General features: G+C 33.5%; 2 protein-coding genes and 1 long non-coding RNA gene across 4 annotated transcripts in view; 1 reads left to right on the top strand and 2 right to left on the bottom strand.

Annotated features, from left to right (window-relative positions):
• The window catches only part of LOC143920959 (uncharacterized), a 561,395-nt gene that overhangs the window by 49,311 nt on the left and 497,998 nt on the right, over window positions 1-14,086 (bottom strand). The gene's annotated exons all lie outside the window — the stretch shown is intronic.
• The window catches only part of nesd (SHC binding and spindle associated nessun dorma), a 325,057-nt gene that overhangs the window by 276,093 nt on the left and 34,878 nt on the right, over window positions 1-14,086 (top strand). The window lies entirely within an intron of this gene.
• Window positions 1-14,086, bottom strand: part of LOC143921243 (ras-related and estrogen-regulated growth inhibitor-like protein) — a 48,255-nt gene that overhangs the window by 24,896 nt on the left and 9,273 nt on the right. For both annotated transcript variants that reach the window (XM_077444452.1, XM_077444451.1), the window contains exons 2-3: window positions 11,619-11,705; window positions 11,163-11,219 (exon numbers count right to left, since the gene is read on the bottom strand). In XM_077444452.1, the coding sequence (XP_077300578.1) occupies window positions 11,163-11,219; window positions 11,619-11,697 (136 nt within the window). In that variant the 5' untranslated portion in view covers window positions 11,698-11,705. The remainder of the gene's footprint in view (window positions 1-11,162; window positions 11,220-11,618; window positions 11,706-14,086) is intronic.

Below are 14,086 nucleotides of genomic sequence, written 5' to 3'. Positions count from 1 at the left end.
ATCTGGTGTGGCGCCGCCATTATGTGTTGTTGAATTTGCGAGAGCTCAAATCTCGCGTCTTATTTTTTATTTTTAAATTCCTAACTATATAAAATTATAATATATACATTCAAACGGCTACCTAATACGCTCGGGAATAAATAATTCATAATATTTTACATATAAATTTTTGTTAAAAATAATTTCACCAAGCAAAGGCGTTGTGAATTTAAGCGTGTTAATTATAAAATGTATACAACTTGTTAACCGCAAGAGACCTTACACGATATGAAACTGAACGTTTTCCAAAATTTAGATATTGTATGTCAAAGGTATTAGAATTTGAACTGTAATAGTTATCGTCAGGTCAAGGTCGGAAAGTAATGAGATTTTGAGACCAATTCCATCAGGTATTAGCGTACAAATATCGTGTTAATTCTATAACTTGAAACCACGAAACTTTGAAGGTTAATAATTGGTAAACTAACAAGAATTTCCCTTAAGAATATATTTCTCAATGGCTCTCGACTATTTTAGTATTATATTTGTGTGTGTATACATATGTACATATATTACGCATGCTCGACATTGCTTTAGTAATCATCTATCCTTTATGTGAATGCATATTACATGCATATGTATATGTATGTAATGATTAAATATGTGCACCAATTCACACACTTATAATATATGAAAAGTGACGATAGACACCTCTGGTTTAATTATTCTCAAAGGTTCATCTTGCCTAGTCATTCGAACGTGTTCAGTAGACGAGTCTAATATATTCTTTTGGCAATGGAGTTGCAACTTGTGCCAATTTCACACGAGTGTACCATATTAATTTGTACGAGCGTTTAAAGTTTTGAACTTTCGAAAGGGCATTGAATTGAATTTTTGAGAAAATTAATAATTACATTAAATACGTGTGCACATATTGTGTATGTGCGTACGTACGTCTCTATTGTGTAATTTAATGATTAGAAAATGTTCTCGGAAAGTTAATCAACGTCTCAAGTATAATATTAATCTCCCGCAGCGCTATGACTTATACGTTTCGTTGGTGTCAATTTTCGTTATATTCCATTTCTTACCATTATTAGGATGGATGTTTCGTCAGAATAAAAACCATATCGATTTCACTCCTGTTTTTTTCTGACAACAATGGCGAATGTCTCAATTCGCAAGACAGCTATGTATCAAGTCGACATTTCGCACTCTGGCGATTTGGTGCCAAGGCTTTTTGCACACAGAGTTTTATAATCTTCAATTTTGATATTTCAAGGCGTCTATTAATTGGCCGCCACATTTTGACTAATTGAGAAACATAATTCGTCAACCCTAATTACTATCATGCTTATTTCGAACAAATTTTACCGATGAAGTTTTATCGAGTGAGAAAATTGGGGTGTTAAAGTGTTTGAGATGTGATTCCTTGAATGGGAATTGGAGATGGAAAAAAATGTATGTAGGCCACGTTTCAATTTTTTTACATAAATAATCAATCACTTTTCCGAATCGAGAAGCTTTTCCACATAAAGTTTTTTATATTCGAAAACGTCTCATTTATTTTTCACCATAGAAAAGGTCTCTCTTTCAGACTTCTTTTTTTCATATTGAATCTAGTCAAGGTCTTCCTTGTTGCTGGGCGAACAAACAAAAAGGGGATTTAACACACCAATTGAATGAGGGAATCCTATATAATGTAATGATACCGAAAGCAATTTATAATAATATTTATTCAAGACTAATTTTTTCAATAAAGGCAATCACCATTTGTTAGTTCAACCTTATTGCAGCGTATACATTATCAAAATTCCAATAATATTATACCTACATATTGATTAGTTTATGACTAGAGGTCTGTTCATACTGGCACAGCACATATCGGCAACTGCACATAAACATTATTTTGTACATTCATATGTACATATGTTCCGTAATTTGTGCGTGGCGTAGACGTAATAGCAGTAGCTGACAAAATCTATTCATATTATACAACCGTACATTTCACCGTGACGTATCAAGCAAAACCGGTTTTCTTTGTCCACTGTAGAAACATTCACGCACGACGTGACGTCATAGCAGTGAGTGCACGCGTACTAATGAAAGTGCGCATGCGCATAACTCGACGATACAATGCAAGTAATATTGCGCTGTATCGTCGCACTTTTTAATGTATATACAAGTTGATTTTGCCTTGCACCCGGCCAAAATTTGTCTAAACGTGCGCTGCTGTAAAGTATGAATAGAAGTAGTCTTTTCCGTGCACTGCTGTTGCCTTGCAGTGTTGGATAGTATGAATACACCTTTATTATTTAACTGACTCAAACTCATAATAATATTCATATTAAAATAATTACATAAATATGTATATGTATGTTTTCGCCTTTGTTATATCTCAAATGACAGATACCTCAATTGATATATTTACCGATTATATTATAATATATTATATTTTATCATGCGTATATTTACCTGTAACCTATCTGATATTATAACTATATGTACATCGTTGGATAAGTCGTGAAATGTACGTCATACATAGGAGTTTGCTTATTTAATAATATTCACGAACAAGACAGAAGATATTATAATATTATATACACCACTGGAAATAATGTTAATTGATGCAGCATTAATGAGCAGACGTTAATTTGCGAAAAGGTGACTTTGTCCAGGCTACGAAATATGTAGTTATGTATCTTGCGGGGGCGGCCGCATATCGCGATCCTGCAAAAGGTCATCACATATCCCAAAGGATCCCTTTATTTTAGAATTTTGCAGATATACGACCAATCCATAATTTATACGCCCTCTGTCCTACATTTTTGCCGTGTGAAATATTTATATTAGTGAATTTTCCGAGGGAATATGAAAGTTCAGGCGAGTGTTTTCTCCATAATGTTTTCCATCCACCCACTTGGAAAAGTTGGTGATGTTTCGTTGCGCTCTGGAAGAGCCATTATCCTCCCACGTGTTTGTATAACCTCATTGAATTTTATTCAAATGAAAGTGGAACACTTTCAGAGGAAATTCTTTCTACCCACAAGTGGAAAATTGAAAATTTGTAGAAATACCCACATCACACACACACACACACACACACACACACACCCATGCACGAAGGAAAAGCGAAACTAACGTTAGTCGTTGTGTTGGATAATATTTCCAGACAATTTTTGTGACAAGCGTAGGAAAAACTCGACAGTGACACGGGCAAATGGAAAATTAAACCAAAAACAGGATATGATAAGAAAATTCGTCGAAACAGAAAAGGTTTTTTAGGTCAAAAAATCAAGGACAATTTGAGAGCTACTTTTCACAACGACCCAAATATGAACATATTTCTCACATTTATTACGTATAAAAAATTTATTTCAATCAAAGAGAAGTAACATATTTTCCGAAATTATTTAGGTATTAAAAAGGTATTTTTTATATTATATAACTTCCGTAAAATAATATATCGGTTAAGTTTAACTTTTACATTTACCGGTAAATCAACCAGAAGATACAATAATGAAAATAATAGTAGACATTATAGATTGGATTTACAAGGAAGATGTAGAAGATAATCAATCGGTTTCAGATTCCGATGATGACATCGCACCACATACTTAGTTATATTTATGACTAAATGTTTATTATTACTAAAAAAAGGCCTAAGATAGCTATTAGAAATAAGACTGAAGTCAGCTTATTTACTTAGTCAGGGAAAGGAACCAACCCAGAAGAAAATATAAAGAAATTGCGAGAAAGGAAATAAAACTGAAAAAACTCAATATCGGAATATCTATCGGACTAACGGGTGTGAATACATTTTATTTTCTCAAACGACTAATAAAAAATATATATAATTTTTAGTCCTTTATAAAATATTAATTTATAAAAAAATCATTACCACCACCTTTTTTGGCCAATATATCTTAGTTTATAATGAAAAATGCTTACTAGTGGCAATTTGCCGGTAAGACTGTAATTTGTAAAAAAGTTATTGGATGTGTGTACATACATACATACATATACATAGAAAATATGTGAATGTGAATTCAAACGTGGTGCGTTATGAAATATGATCCAATGCATTAACGATCATTCAAGGCGACCTTAAACTTGCTAAAATTTGGCAGTGCCAATTAAATGTCCACGAAGGCAACTCCGGGACAGCGTTCAAGTGCACATCCGCTTGATTTACATACATACATAAATACATGCATCATGATCCTTTATTGCAATTTGCATGCAGAAATTTATTCAAGGATCCAATTTGAAGCGGTCGCCGAACCATATACATATATCATGCTTCTTCGAGTTGAAATGGCCAGGTGTATATTATAATATACCTATATCTAATAAATGGCCGGCTGCCGGGGGACTTGAACGTCTCCCTGCCAGCTGAATCCAAATAAATATAACTTTGGACAAGTCTATTCTTCTGGCTTTCGCATTGGTACGGCCCGCGGCGGCGCTTTTTGGCGCCTATCGATTCTGAGAGGGGCGCCTAAAGACGAACTTCGGTTAACGTAGCGGTAACTTTAATTGAGGTCGAAACATTGTCAATTACGCGACCTAATTTAATTCGAAATAGCCTTGAAGTATCTACCGATACTATAGAAATTATCTAGAAACATCAAGAAGCAAACAAAAAAAAAACCATGTGAAATAGAGTGTGAGATTGAATGTTTAATAATAGAACGTGTAATAAGTTGATGTATTGAGAGGTAATAAAATCGAGTATATTAAAAGATGGTGAAATACTCTTATGGTACTCAAAAGGATAAGGAAAGCTGGATGAGATGTTAGCCAATTGAATACACATGATCCAATGAATGTCGTTCAACTCACAAATAGAATAGATAATAAAAGAGAGAGATGATGACAATGATGGTGATTACATACATATTATATATCTATTTATGTACATATATAAAAACGAATCTACAATTTTCAATTCAGAATGACCAAATATTTATTTATTTATTTAACTAACTTGGGGGAGGCGGCAAAGCCGATAAACCCAAGGTGTTTGACTTATGCATATACACATGTAAATTAAATGAGGAAAAAAAATCAATATAACAATAATAAAATAAAAATAATAGAGGAAAAAGAAATAACGAAATAAAAGAAAAATAATAAAACAGTAAAATGATAACTAAAAGAAAACGAAAATATGGAAAGAAATGAAGACATAGAAAACGAAGAAAAATAAAAAGACATCTAAATGTTACTACATTGTAGGGAAGTCTATTCTTATACATATATGCTATACTTCTTCATACTACCTACCTACTCTACATAGCTAAGATTATATGCATGTGGATGAATTTTTGTAATTAATTATTTTTTACCCGTTCGAATAACACCACGTTAAGAAAACACTCAAAAGTGCGGCACGGAACAAGTAGGTGGAATCAAATTGTGATAGGAGTTCACCTTCATGTAATTCGTTAATTCGTACGATCTCATTATTTCGACAAGTTTCTCGCACATTTCTTCAAATATGGGAATCACCGTTATCGATCACAATCAAACCTATGTCAATACAAGGATAAAATATCACCGGAAACACTCCAGGGGGTGAGGTTTGCGAAGAGACGCGACGGCACAGATTGAACCTAGCAGCAAAAAAAAATTTACGACTTGTACATCTTCACCCTAAGGGCTGGGCCGCACCGTGCAACTTTGTCGGCCGACTAGTTGCGCGATACGAAAAAATGTATGGAAATGTGTGCGACAAACAAGTTGACGGGTGTAGCATGTCCCATCTAGCTGCGTGCATTGGTCTGGTCGCCCTCAACCAAGTCGCTCGCAAGTCACACGGTGCGGCCCGGCCCTAATTCAGATCAGTATGATGAAGTTATATAATGCAATGATTTTGTTTACATTTAGTGTATGTACATATGTAAGATCAAATATGAAATCTGGGATATTTGAAATCAATGTACATTCTCGTATATGGTAATAACTGCCCACTAATGCAATTTTCTAACTATAATATAGTATAGTAATAAGACCTGCTATCCAATATTGAATATGAAAATAGTATGAAATTTAAAATGATTTTTTTTATACGACGAAGCCTCACTACCGTATCTTCCTGAGATAAACAGAGCCATATCGTTAAAACGTAAACAGAAGTCGTATAATTTGAAACGTTTCGCGAAATTTAAAATACAACCACCCATTATAATAGAATGCTATACGTTTTTAAAAAAATATAAATGTCTAACATTTCAAACATAAATGTGATACTGATCGGCACGTTTATTATTTCGTTTGGAATTTATTGACTGGTCGAACGAAAGCGTAAACTTCCGAGATGAGTTGTTCGCGGCGTATCTGCACAAACACATACATACAATGTACATATTTGAAATTTTTGGAATTCGTGCTAAATCAAAACACAGAGGGGGTTTATCAAACGTATCAGCTTTCTTTGTTTACTCACAGGTGTATTATTTTGGGGGATAATTTCGAACCGATTGTGGTATCTTGTGATTCACGATTCTATTTCCGACACTCCAAATCTGTAGATATACATAGATGATGGTGAGGAATGGGACGTGTCTGGCTCGGTTGTGTTTATTATTATTGCCGGCTCCGTTTCGGCTACGAGGGGCAAGCTTTAAATTATTATACACATACCTGTATAATAATTACGAAGAAGAAGATGCTTAGAGAAGTGGAACAAAAGTGAGGAAGAAAAATGAATCACTCACTACATACATACATATACTACTAAAGCAACATATAATAACTATATCGAAGCGTGTTTATTTATATACACCTCAGTCTTTATAAGATTTATAGAGTTCCTTGAAGTAGTTAAATTTTAATTAAACTAACAGGGGATGGTTTTAGCGCGGCTTTTACTTATTTTGGCAGTTCCTCGTGGAGAGTTGAACGACCGGCGCGTTTAACTTTGGCGAACTTTACTTTGATCGAAAGAACGGATAATCGTAAGTAATGAGTGTATGTTACTTTTCAAAGTAAAACTGTGGCTGAATGCGAATTTCTCAGATATGAACTTGTGTTCAAAATCAACGAAAACATCCACACAGAGACAGAGAGTAATGTTCTGTTACGCAACGACCGAGTTAGATCTGTCTGAAGTATGCATATATTCCAATTTAAATATCAAAAACGATCACACATATACTAAAAAAATATATAATATAAAAAGATTTTAGATACAAAGAACTAAGAATACGGTTGAATGGCTGAATTAGCACCGATGTCTTTTACTAACTATTTCTAGAGTCCTGCTATTGTATGTATTTGACACATTCGTCATTGAGTTTGCATCAATAATAATCACGTTTGCGTCATCGGATGCAGTGAATTTGTCACTTTGAGCATGTATGCAGTCGCGGAAATCATCATGTGCAAAATTTTCCAATCCGACTCAACCCTGAATCGTTTGAAGGTGTGTTGAAAGAGTCATCTTCGCAGAAAGCCCGCTAAACAATGACTCAGTGTAAACTCGCATATCTGTATATTTTTTAGCACGATCCATTGTTTACGTATGTATAATATATTTGAAAAAAAAGTTGAAGCTGTTGATAATAGTGGCGATTTAAAATTAAAGCATGTTCAATGCGAAATCTAAAATAGAACACAATTACTTTAAAAAATTAGCAGGCGTTAAATTCACCTTTTTTTTCAATGTAATTAGGTTCACTTAGGAGCGTGTGTAAATATTTGCGTTTGCGGATCGGTGGGTCTTAAAATTCTATTTAAATAATTACATCGCAAAAAGTGCTCGATTTAAAAGGGACATATATGTATATACATATGCATATACGTAGACTGGTACGTATTTAGAATTTAGCTGAAATGCTTTATAGTAATTTTTGTTGAAGAGCGGTGATTCGCAAGTTCGCGATGCGACTCCCAAGAGACGCGCAGAAAATTCTGAAAATTTGCTCACGCTGAAAGTTGCGGAATTTATTTTCATTGAAAGCGTAGGCCGGATAGTAGATGTTTGAAGCTGGCCAGCTCTTTTTCTTCTCGTGCCAGCTAACCGGTTAAAGTCGTTTGCATTCGAGCAATAAAAGTTCAATTGGATTAAACGAAAAGAGAGAGAGGAAAATTGGGATGCGAGTGGTAAGAAAAAAAAAGCACTCCGATGACGTCAAACTTGGTTCATTATTGCGTTGGGGACTTTGATATCGGATCATACTGTCGCTTTTTCAGCACTGGACCAACGGGTCAGGATCGTTGACACACATTCCCTTAGCAAAAAATTGGGAAACGAAAGTCATTAACCCGCTTTTGTCCCTGGAAACAAGACCAAATACAATTTATTCTAGCATAGGATTACGCATTTGTGAAATCTCCGATGCTTGGACGTTTTCATTCATTATTTTTGATCTTGCAAATGAGCCAAAACATTCCCGAGCCGTAGATCTTAACAGGGATACTAAATCATGCAAATCTTGTGAAATTAGAGCGTTTCACTTAAATTGAATGATCAAATCTGAGTCGACACGCAGTCAATCATAGCAATGCGAGCGATACAAATGTATCAATCATAGAGAGAACGGATATCGATCGCGTAAAATGAGACTAGAAACCGAAAGGGTTAACGACTTCAGCACAATGCGATACATACATATGTATGTATGTACATATACCGATCATGTACCGACGATACTCCTTTGATCAACCTCCTCCTTTGGGAATAAGTAAAGGAGTCGTTGACTCATTTATTCTCATACATTTTTATAGTACCATACGAAAAACAAGGTAAGCTTTCCCATTTTACCGGGAGAAATATTGCTATTATTTTGACACGGCTCTGTGAGCTGGTCGAAGACCTACCAAGGAAATTGTTTCCTCATTTATGATTCAATAAATATATTATTCAGAACATATATTTCATAACACACACACACACACACACACACACACACACACAAATTACAATAACGTCCAAGTGAACATTCGACTACAAAAGCGAATGCTTGTACGTTTTTAAATATTGATATACTAACTCACGGTACCCTAACTTATATGTTACTTGAATAGACAAGTTTTTCAACGTTTATTCACACGAGCCAAATTTAGTCTGACCTCAATAATGAATGAAATCCCAAGAGTAATAACACTATAACAATACAATGCTATGATATTATTATGTTAATATAGGGGACACTATTGGAAATTGGATATGGATTGGATCTGGAAAACCGATGCTATGTGACGGTTAATCAGTTGAATTCTAGCTTGCAAATCGAAGAGGAAGTATGCGAAATATGTCTAGATTGTAAACAATGTTGGTTAGTATTATAATTTTCATGCAATGTTGTTGTTTTGCCAGAATTTGCGACGCATCTTTCGCGTTTGTATACAAAAGTAGTAGGTTGTCTGAAAAAAAGTGTTCATTGTCAGAGTGCAATGTGATGGTCAAGTGCAAGTTTCGAAAATAAATTCGGGTGATTCCATGTTTGTCGACGTTGTAGTCGTAATGTGGACTTCCTGTTTGAAAGTATAATAATACTGATTTTAAAAATACAAATAACCGCAGACACAGAATTGGCAAGTGACTCGACTTTTCTTCCCCCGTGAACGATGTTTGTCCCAGTATTTCAATTTTTTCTTGTTGCTGCCAAAGCAATTACCATACAAAAATATCGAAATTTTAAAAAATATTTATTAACGTGCCTTTTTTTATTATTTTATTGTGAATTTTATCGTCTTATTTAATTTAATGCGTTTGCGATTCAGCGGTAAAACAATAAAACGCGGCTTGGCTTTTTTTTTTATTGATATTCTAAATAAAAATTTTAAGGAAAATTATATTTTAAAACTCAATTGAAAATTATCGATGTATTAACATACACATAAATAATAAAAAAAAATAATGAAATATTATAAACAATATAATCTATACAAAAACAAGTTGTTTTTTGCAAACAAACAGAAACACATGGCCTTTATATAGCGATATTAATGCGTACATTATCATCTTGAAAGAAATCTTGTGTTCTATGATAGATAAATGAAAAAATATGCTTTTATAAACATAAAAAAATCACAATGTAACATGTGAGTGACTTCGAAAATAATTCATGAAAAATTTCGGTACGAAATATTCGGGTCGTCTCCAAATAATTTCCAAATGTAATCCACAAAGTAAGACAACTCACTGTTTTTTGCACCTACTTACAATTATCAAAAAAAAAAAAAAAAAACACCAAGCGCTTAGTCTTAGCGATATATTTTTAAATTTCATATGTGAAACTTTTCAAACGACTGTGTTCGGCTATTTTGAGAATGTTTTGTATACATCAGTAATATCCAACCAGTGTTCTATTATCATAATTTGACTGCAACAACAACAAACATGTATCGAAAGTGAACAGTCATACTGAAGGCATAATACGCATAATATTAAAAAAATATATAAATATACGAACTCTACACATGTACATACTGTATATCACAGGTCGTATATCACTGTATTACAATAACATTGATATAAAAGTATTATGAATAGCTCACCTTCGATTTATAAAATGCGATAATATTACGCAACGTTATACATAGCTTTATTATTATTCAACTTAATATATTTACACAACACGAATCAAATTAAATATAGATTGTTAGAGCATGGCTTTTATGATTGCGCTACTATTCAGGTTAAGACAACACGTTTTTATTCGATTAATCGGAAAATAATATCTAGACTGCGTACTTATTGAACGTAATCAAACCACGCTATGAAGATCAAAAATACATTTTCGTTGTATTTCGAGAGGCTTACGCGTAAGTATGACCAAATGTAGACGTGCAAGAGTTTCGCAAACAAAATGATTCGTCAAAGCTCACAACGAAGCTTCCAAGAACTGAGCCAATGACTGAAAGCTGTCTATCGTACATACATATATCTTTATAGGCGTAACAACGGCCTTTGTGCGTTGTTTTTGCGGCATTCTATTTGCACATTTCAGCCGGGAAATTCCATTCAAGAATTCCAAAGTTTTCCGCGAAAAGCTTGGAAAATCCCAGCTTAACCCAAACGACGAGATTTCTAACCGAAACCAAACACAAGGTAGAGGCTGAAAATATGTATCTTGACGACAAATAAAAACAGAAAGAGCCAAGAGTCAAGAAAAATACAAAAGAAAAAATCGCTACGAAATAATATAGGGTTAATTTTAAAATAAACTCACCAGTATTTGATCTGTATTCTCCTATAAATCTTCTTGTCAGATATCGTACTGTTAAGGCTGAAAAATATAACAAATTAATTATATTTATATTAAAATGAATACATTAAAAACATAAAAGTAAACATATATTACATAGATTTTTTCAATTTAAATTCAAATAAATTCTTTAAAAACAACCAGATTTTTTATATTCTTACACTGGAGGGATATTTATTATCTTCAAAAACAAAATATGTTATGTTTATGAATTTTTTGTGTACTTTTAGGATAAAGGTTAACAACTTTAACATTTGAGTTTTAATTAAAATAAAAATATGTATTTCATATGAATTTCTGTCAGCTTGAAAATAAATACAAAACATTAATTACAAAATGAAATGAAAAAAAGGGGCAGAAACATCATCTAAATGAATTATTATAAATAGAAACTTTTTGTATGTATATTAGTGAAATTACCAGATTTTCCGACGTTGATGTTTCCCAAAACGGCTATCCTCACCCTTGGGATGTTAGCGCTTTTCTCTTCCGTCTTCATTGTTGATTCTGAAAAAAGCAGAAGGGGAAACCGTAAAATTTTACTGCCCTCAATAAAATTTAATTAAAATCGACATTCATAATATTAAAGCGGAAGGTAAAAGATTTTATATTTTCAAGCACTCTATATTATAATTTTATATTTCAAAACGCTTCATAGAACGTAGTGGTCGATATCGCAACCGTGATTAATTTGGGTCACTTGTTAATATAATGACACACTTAATTCATTCACGATAACAATAATATAATGTAGTGTATTAATCTATTCCATGAATTAAAGCTCCACTTGTTCATTCATTGACGATATAGATAATTTCATTACGAAGTGCAGTGCTTTTAAAATAATATCGGAATACTGAATATCACATTGTTTGTACTGAATATTACAAAGCTTTGTTACGAATATACATATGTAGCAATGAAAAGCCTATTAATAAATATTGCAATTCAAATTTTGAATTAAAATAAGTGGCACGAATATTTTCCAATTATGGGAAATGACGTATTTTTTTTTAAGACAGATTACTTAAAGCTGTATTATATTTATTTAAAAATATTTTCCGACTTTCGCTCGAACGAGTCCTCCTTTCATTCCTTTTCTTACGTACTTTTTTTCGCTTCAAACAATTTTCCGCACCAATTATATCTCAAAGGGAAAAAATCGTCTGTCACGACCCACGTTCCAATTGACAATTGCTATTATATACATACATACAGGTAGAGTGAACTTCTAATTTATAGTAAATGCCATGATCTAAATATAACCATTAGCCACAGCGTATTGCACTGGTAGAGCTATTTCACACCAGTAGATAGGTCGTGGGTTCAATTCCCAAGCAAATACGCCGCTGGCGAGATCTTGTTGTTATTAAAACACAAATAAACCGTCTCCTGTTCGATTTTTGGATTTTTCTAGCGTTATTGTTGTAACGGATCCAATAAATCTCAAATCGTTTTCCGCAAATTCTTATAAATGCTAACTACATAATACATTTGCTGTGTATCAATTTTTTTTATTGATTCTCCCAAGTGTCTATCTATTGTATTCTATGTACTGCCATGTTTGAAACATTATTAGTACTTATGTACAAACATTATTAACTATATGTGTCAACTGGGGGTAATTCCTGTCATGGCACATATGATGTATAATTACTTATTTATCCACTATAAAACTCTATAGTTTTCTTTTAAGAACTCCCAAATTTGGTATTCTGTCTTATGATGCACATATGATGTATGCATGCAATAAAATAATATATGGGTCTACTTTTTTATAATTTTCTAAATGCGTATTAGCTAATGATATCATTCACTACAACATTTCATCTTCAATTTTTATTTCAATAGTGCTTCAAATATCATTCTTCACATCATCGGCTCTGTTTTCTTAACTGACCAAAATTTGATGAGTAGAGAGTAATGATTGAGATTTGAAGTTCATCAAATATCCACCCTTAAATTTAATTCGAACATAATATATATAGAAATCGATACCTTAGAAAGGTAAATGGTATGCGAAATATGGATTGACGAAGAGGAATGAAACGATGAACCCACCAGGCTTAGAAAGCTACGACATTGTAAAAGCATTCCCACTTATATACATAATTATATTTCATTCACACTATTTTTTTATACAAATAAGAGCGTCAAATCGTCGATAATCGTATGCAAAAAATATTCGAGCGCTTTTAATATATACAGTGGGTATCATCTATCAAAATACCAAATTAGACTAATGTTTTACACACGAAATTGTTGTATGCCATATTAAATTGATACGTCTCATCTTGGCCGGGTGCACATGCATTTCGCAAGTATGCATATATGTATACCTACAAGAGTTAAAAGCCGAATTATTCATCTTCACCCACACCAGTTGAAGGTCGGTCGACTTATGTACTTCGACAAAAACAAACGTATATCAAAGGATCATTGTGCGAATAGTCCCTGCGGTAACCGCACAAATATACAACATACATAGTAAATGTTTCGTTGAAAATACACATACATACGTACACACACACACACACACGATGGAATCTTCAATAGCACAGATCAAAATCTGGTGAAAACCACAACCGGATGAATCCACCCGTTCACCTATCGGATCTCCATCTCGAGTTTCCGGTTATACACATAAAACCGATCGTCAACTGCGTGAACCTTGCGACCTTCGGTGTCAACGAACCGATATGAAAATCTGCACTTTCTACCCGGGGATAAAGTTGGTTCTTTTGATGGTATTTGAAATTTAGGCGCCATAATCGCCAGTTCGCCGACGACATACATAAATCTCAAGACAAATTGCCTGACTCGCGTCGAATTAGCGCCGGGAGTTTCGAAACAAACGCGAATAATATTGCGGAATTCGCGACAGAATA

Source organism: Arctopsyche grandis, chromosome 13 (assembly GCF_051622035.1).
Source record: "Arctopsyche grandis isolate Sample6627 chromosome 13, ASM5162203v2, whole genome shotgun sequence".
Lineage (NCBI taxonomy): Eukaryota > Metazoa > Arthropoda > Insecta > Trichoptera > Hydropsychidae > Arctopsyche > Arctopsyche grandis.
Note: the sequence above shows the minus strand (reverse complement) of the source record. Positions and strands in the feature narration are given on the sequence as shown.